This window comes from Urocitellus parryii, unplaced genomic scaffold (assembly GCF_045843805.1).
Source record: "Urocitellus parryii isolate mUroPar1 unplaced genomic scaffold, mUroPar1.hap1 Scaffold_37, whole genome shotgun sequence".
NCBI lineage: Eukaryota > Metazoa > Chordata > Mammalia > Rodentia > Sciuridae > Urocitellus > Urocitellus parryii.
The window spans coordinates 6,887,555-6,894,918 of NW_027553327.1; the positions used below are offsets into that span (position 1 = coordinate 6,887,555).

Genomic DNA, 7,364 nt, shown 5'->3' on the forward strand with positions numbered 1-7,364 from the left:
AACCCTATGTGCACATATGACTACATGAACGGTGAAACTCTACATCATGTACAACCAGAAAACAAGAAGTTATACTCCGTTTATGTATGATGTGTCAAAATACATTCTTTTTTTTAAAAAAATTACTTTTTAGTTTTTAGATGGACACAATATTTCATTTTTTTGTGGTGCTGATGGAAACCAGTGCCTCATGCATGCTTGGTAAGTGCTCTACCACTGAGCCACAGCCACAGCCCCAGCCCCTGTCAAAATGCATTCTACTGTCATGTGTAACTAATTAGAATAATTTTTTAAAAAATTTATTTATATATGACAGCGAAATGCATTACAATTCTTATTACACATACAGAGCACAATTTTTTCGTATCTCTGGTTATATAAAAAGTATATTCATACCAATTCATGTCTTCATACGTGTACTTTGGATAATAATGTCCATAACATTCCACCATCATTTCTAACCCCATGCCCCCTCCCCTCCCTTCCCTTCCCACCCCAATGCCCTATCTAGAGTTTGTCTATTCCTCTCACTCTCTCCTCCCCTACCTATGAATCAGCCTCTTTATATCAGAGAAAACATTCAACATTTGCTTTGGGGGATTGGCTAACTTCACTCAGCATTATCTTCTCTAACTCTATCCATTTCCCTGCAATGTCATGATTTTATTCTCTTTTATTGCTGAGTAACATTCCATTGTGTATATATGCCACATTTTTTAATCCATTCATCTGTTAAGGGCATCTAGGTGGTTTCCACAGTTTAGCTATTGTGAATTGTGCTGCTATAAACATTGAGTGGCCACATTCCTGTATTATGCTGTTTTTAAGTCCTCTGGGTATAGAACGAGGAGAGGGATAGCTGGGTCAAATGGTGGTTCCATTCCCAATTTTCTAAGAAATCTCCATACTGCTTTCCTTATTGGCTGCACCAATTTGCAGTCCCACCAGCAGTGTATGAGTGTTCCCTTTTCCCCACATCCTCACCAACACTTGTTGTTTGTATTCATAATAGATGCCATTCTCACTGGAGTGAGATGAAATCTTAGAGTAGTTTTGATTTGCATTTCTCTGGTTGCTAGTGATGATGAACACTTTTTCATATATTTTTTGACTGACTGTATATCATCTTCTGAGAAGTTCAGGACAAATAATTAAAAAAAAATAAAATGACTATCACAGGTGTGGTGGTACATGCCTATAATCCTAGTGGCTGAGGCTGATCGCAGGTTCAAAGCCAGCCTCAGCAACTTATCAAAGCTGTAAGCATCCTAGTGAGAACTTGTCTCAAAAGAAAAAAAAAATTGGGGCTGCAGTTGTGGCTCAGTGGTGGAGCGTTCACCTAACATGCGTGAGACACTGGGTTCAATCCTCAACACCATATAAAAATAAAATAATAAAATAAATATATTGTGCCCACCTATAACTAAAAAAAATTATTAAAAAAAAGAAAAAAAAATTTAAAAAGGGCTGTGGATGTGGCTTAGTAGTTAAGCACCCTTGGGTTCAATTCCCAGTACCAAAGGGGGAAAAAAATCAAATGACTATCAAAAATAAAGATGACACAGTGTTGGCAAGTTTAAAACCACCACAGCATTTCAAGTCTTTATTCCAGCCTAACAGCAGCAGCCTGAACACTGAAATTTATTTTTTTTTTGGTTATTTAATAGCACAATTTAAATGTATTTCAATTACCATCAGGGAACAGGAACTATACTGTACACAAAAACAAGACAGACATACACACATAATTCTTTGAAAGGGACTGAGGGAAAATTTTTCAATGCAATAAAGTAAACTCATGATTTTTAGGTATCTGGTTTCCACCAGCATGTCAAAGTAGCCACTGGTCCCAAATACTAAGACGTCCTGCTGCATAACATCATTTCTCAATGGCTGCACTGCCCTGTCACCCCTTAGCATTTGTGCATGCGCAGGGGGGTGGGGGAATGTTTCCAGTCCCCTCTATGGAATGTGTTGTGTTTGCACAGAGCCTGTGCACACCTGTGTGTTCTGCCTAACTTAACTCAAATCCTGTCTCAGTAGCCTGCACACTGTGCTGTTCAGGGAGCGATGACAAGAAACACATTTACACACAAGAAGCACACCTGTGAATTTGAGACATATTTCAACCTGTGGTTGGTGGGAGCTGCAGGTATGGAGGGCCAACTGCATCAGGTTACGTGCCCCCTGTAAGCAAGCCCGCCCACCACAGCACTTAGGTCAGTTATAAGGTCAGGCCAATGCATTCACGTTCCAGCTGTGTAGTCATGAAGCAGCTCCATGTCATGCACACCTCTGCTTCCTCATACAGAACACTAACAAATGCTGTGTGTACAGGCACATATGCATGGTGCTGGGGATCAAACCAGGGCCTGTGCATGTGAAAACACTCCTATTATTTCCACCTATGAGTTATAAGGGCAAAAACCCATAGAACACTTGAATTGACTGAATAGAACCTCTTTGGAAATCCATAGGCAGCAGCAAGATGAGCAGCCACATGTCTGGCCAGGTGTCAGTGCTCCATGCTCACAGAGCAGCCTTGGAATCCACCACAGGCAGCAAAATGTGAAGAGACGGTTCACAAAAGAAGACAAACAGGGGCTGGGGTTGTGACTCAGCGGTAGAGCGATCACCTAGCCACATGCGAGGCCCTGGGTTCGATCCTCAGCACCACATAAAAATAAAATAAAGATATTGTGTCCATCTACAACTAAAAAATATTAATAAAAAGAAGACAAACAAATGGACAATAGGCACATGGAAAGACACCCAACAACATCTTTATTGAAATGTAAATCAAAAGCCAGTGAGGAGCACTGTCCCTGCTGAGGGATGGGGGCAGAGGCTGCCAACACCAATTCCCTGGAGGCTGGAGCACCTTCAGCCTCACACAGCCCATAGGCAGGTGGGATAAAACGCTGGAGGAGCGCTCAGCACCTGCTGGTCCAGGTATACGCATCCACTCCCGATGCAGCAGTTCTCCCTGTAGATGCCCCATCAGCCAAAATGAAACCCAAACCCACAAAACACCTGTCCTTAGAGCTCAGCAACTCCAGGCAGAGCAGCCCCCAACCAGAACTGAGTCAGACCCCTGAAACACCACGGATGAACACCCTGCAATACACTGCTACTCAGCAAGAAGGAGCTGACCACGAAAACCCACAGCCTGCATGAAACTCAAAAGCACAGGCTAAGCAAGCGAGGACAGAAGGAAAGAGCACATTCTGGAAGACTCTGCTAGTGGGAAATGCAGACACAGGCAGGACTCCACACACGCAGGGAAAGGGGGCACACGCTGCAGGTGGCAAGCTCTCAGAATGTGGTGTGGCACTCATGCTGTGCATGCCTCTGTCAAGACTCACTACATACCCCTGGGGTGCATCTGACGGCACTTCATCTGACTTAACTTCAGTAAGCTGTCTTTAGGACCCCCTGACTGAGACAGTAAAGGTGATTTCTAACCAAAGCCAAAGGAACACCCATGAGCCATGCATGACACCAAGGTCCACACTCTAGGCGGCAGGTGGGGACCAGGCCTATAGGTGTCTGCGTCCATTTCCCCGGGAGGCTTTTCTTCTAGAAAAGCTCTCTTGCTTCCTCCATTTCAACATCACATCATTTCCGTACTTGCTGAGTGCCCACTGAGGGCCCAGCATCTCTTCACCACAGTCCCACAAGGCCAAGGAAAGCATCCCAAAGCTTTCATCAGGTATCTCATCGATGCTCCTACATCCAGAAGAGGTGGATCCCACATTGGAATGGAAGTCACTGACTCTACAGCCCAGGAGCCTGCACCCTGAGGAAGACATGCCTTCGGTCTTCCAGGAGGAGCTCTGTGCATGCCTGCTGGGTGGTGGGGACACACAGCTAGCAACAAAGTCCTTTCAGGAAGCAGACACTTCAGCCCCAGGAAGCAACCCATGCAAAACACAAAGAACAAACAAGTAATGTATACAGTATGTTCGCAGGTAACTGCCAGAAGATGGAAAAGGGCCAGAATAGAGGGAATGGGACTGTAGGGCAACTGTGACCATAATCAGTCTGTATGGCAGTGTGACGGGGAAGAGACTCTGCCTCTGAGGGAGGAAAGATCCAACCATGTGTTGGTACTTGAACGTGGGGAACTGTAGGCATAGAGGGCAGCAAAGGAAGGGCAGTGTGGCTGAGCAGAGCAGGCTAGAAAAGCGAGTGAGGAGAGCTGTCTAGGCAGCCTGGACAAGCAGAGGTGGAGACTGGGAAGAATGGGTCACAACCCTGTGCACTTAGAGCCACACAGGACTTTTCAATGGTTTGCACAAATGTCAAGAGACCAGGGACATCTTCCAGGTGGCTGATCTTGGCATGTGGTTTTCAACAGAGACAGGGAAGCCTGAGGAGCAGGTAAGCCCTAGTCTGTAAGGTCAGGTGCATTTGGACACATGGATACAGATATAGAGCTCATGCACAAATCCAGAGACTGGGAAGGGGACCTAAGTCAGTGATACTAATACCCTCAGAAAGCAGGGGCCGGGGGTGCAGTTTGGTGGAAGAGGATACTTAGCATGCACGAGGCTCTGGGCTCAATTCCCAGCACCAAAATGCAAGATCCCAGCAACTAGAGAGGCTGAGACAGGAGGACCAACAGTTTGAAGCCAGCCTCAGCAATTCAGTGAGACGTGCAGCAATTTAGCAAGACCCTGCTTCAGTAATAAAATGCCCCTGATTCAATCCCCAGTACAAAAGTCAAAACTAAACAACAACAACAACAACACAACAAAACACCCCACACAACAAGCAGAAGGCTTACACAATCACAAAGCCCCAAGCCAATCTCTTGGACCAGAGTGATTTCAAGGAGGGATTCACATAAGCATTATTTTTTCCCATTCAGACATACAATCATCTCTTCTTTTTTTTCATAACCTTGAACACCTCTATTTCTCTATTCACCCACCAATTTTCACCAGCAGGGACAATATCATTGTGTGGTTTAGAGAGCACAGGTTCAAATAAAAAAGCCTAAATTTAATTATGTGTATGTGGTTTTTTTCCTGTTTTCTTCTTTTGCAGTGCTAGGGATGGAGCCCTTGCCTCCAATGCCTGAGGCAAGGGATCCAGCACTGAGCCACAGCCCAGTATAAATTGAAGATGTCACCGCTGCTGTCAACATCACCCCACTTCCCAAACTGTGAGGAAGAAATGAGTGGTACCCAGAACATGTAAATGCCCTCCGCCTGGGAGTTATTCTTAAAGACAATCTGGAGGGCATTTGAATAAGGACAAAAGGTTTGTGAAGTGGCAGACTTCACAACTGATCCTGAGCTGGTAATAATGGGACAGGATGAAAAGTGGTGCACCCTGAGAGTTGTCAGAAACAGGACTGGCAAGTTTAAGGGCAAGTGGTGTGCTGTCTTGGATGTTTTTAAGTCATCCCTGGAGAGAAGGGAGTGAAAGTCCAAGGCAGATAGTAGTTGCCAAGTGTCCATAATTAGGGATCCCAGGGATGGACACATGAAGTACCTGTACTACCATATCTCTGTGTTTGAAATTTTCCATAATAAAAAAGATAGAAAGAAATAGAAAGCTGGGGAGAGTTACTTTCAGGCTGAGAAACAGAAGAGGTCGGGTACAGACATAGAATTCAAAGAAGGGACTTCAGTCCCACCTCCACCAGACTATGGGGTTAGACCAGCTCTTAAGTGGCAAGGTCAATAACTTTTAAAGCAAATCCCCAAACTATCTAAGGACAATTTCCATACTCCACAATGTCTTTTAACATTATAGCCTTTTAACTTGCCAACTCGATAAAAACTCAGGGGCAACTGAGACTGATACAAGGTGAGCAAAACAGTCATGCTACCTGCCAGCTCAGAGAAGCCACTATCAGATAACCCATACAAACGAGAAACTACAGATGAGGCCCGTACTAAGGGGAAAACATCGTGGGACCAGCGGGCATTTCACTTTCCTTTACCTCCCTGTAGCGGACACCTAGGTGAGGGAGGCAGGAAGGAGCAAGATGCAACATCCCCGGTTAGGCAGAGGTGTTATGAATAAACTGAAAGGTTTTGGAGATGCTAAACTATGAAATCTAGGATGACCGGAATCAGGAAGCCCTGCCCCACCCCTTCACTGCAGCGCAGTCAACAGCCGCACTCTGCCCTGGCACTCTGCCCCTGGACGCCGCTGCCCCACCCTCCCCTCTGCAGTGAGGGGACCCCTCCTTTCTGACGCCGCCCCTGCTCACCCCAGCCTCACTTCTAACATCACACACCACCGTCCCCGCAGCAGCAGCCGCCCTCCCTGCAGCAGCGCAGTCCCATCATTCATCCCCTTCACTGCGACCCCCTTAGCCGGTCCTGCCCGCCACAACCCCTCCAACCGTACAGAGCCACACCCTCCCCGCTGTAGTTCAATTTCATCAACCCACCCCAGCTTTCCCCTTTAGTCCCACCCCTGGAGTTCAGAGCCACACCCTCTTAGCGAAGCCCCCGCCCTGCCCAATGCAGCTCAGTATCGTCACCTGGGCCCTTAACTGCTCGCCCCGCCTACTTGGCCCTTAGCCCCGCCCCTTATCGGCACAGCCCCACCTTCTCCTCGGCGACCCTACCTGCCCTCGACACCGCCCCTGCTCGCCCCGGTCCCGCCTTAGCCCCGCCCCTTACGTCTGGCCCCGCCCTCTCCACTGCAGAGCTGCCCGTAGCCCGGCCCCACCCATGACATCAAGACCCCGCCCACCAGTTCACCGCAGTACAGACCCCACTTTACACCCACCCCGCCCTCCCATGACGTCACGCTCCGCGCCCCCGCCCCCAGTTCCCACAGGTTGCCCTGCTCCTCACCAGCTCCAACCGTTTGTTGACTTGGACACCCTCCTTCCCTGAGCCCCTGGGGCGCCGGCTCACCCGGACCCCGTTTTGGTCCTTCTTCTTCTGTGTCCCCATCATCACGGAGGACAAACTGCAGGGCGCAGGGCCCCAGGGGCTCCTGGCCGCGCTGTTCCCCTCTCAGCCTCTGGAGGGCCCGTGGCGACATAGGACGCAACGGCCTGTAGAGAGAGAGAGAGAAGGAAGAGCAGAAAAGAGAGCGGCCGGCGAGCCTGCGCACTGAGGGCGCGCTGGCGCGAGGCTGGCGTGTGGCGCCTGCGCGCTGCGGCTAAGGTCTTAGCATATTCCTGAGTGAGCGTCCAGATACTTCACTTTCCTCATCTGAAAGGTGCAGTGAGGACCATACCACCTCAGGGTGTGTGTGAGGAGGCAGGTGCTCAGCACAGTGCCTGCCTGGAGCCACCAGCTCCCATGAGCTCCAGGCACATCATCTCCTTGGAGAATGAGGGCAACAGGCTGAGACATTTATCTTGGTGTCCTCAGCCTTGAAAGGGT

At 48.3% G+C, this 7,364-nt stretch overlaps 1 protein-coding gene across 1 annotated transcript in view; it reads right to left on the reverse strand.

Moving 5' to 3' along the window:
- LOC144252172 (ribosome quality control complex subunit TCF25-like) overlaps positions 1-7,017 on the reverse strand; it is a 30,137-nt gene extending 23,120 nt beyond the window's left edge. The window contains 2 exon segments of the mRNA XM_077794678.1: positions 6,825-6,884; positions 6,886-7,017. Coding sequence (XP_077650804.1) covers positions 6,825-6,884; positions 6,886-7,017 — 192 coding nt within the window.
- Between the last annotated feature and the right edge of the window lie 347 nt (positions 7,018-7,364).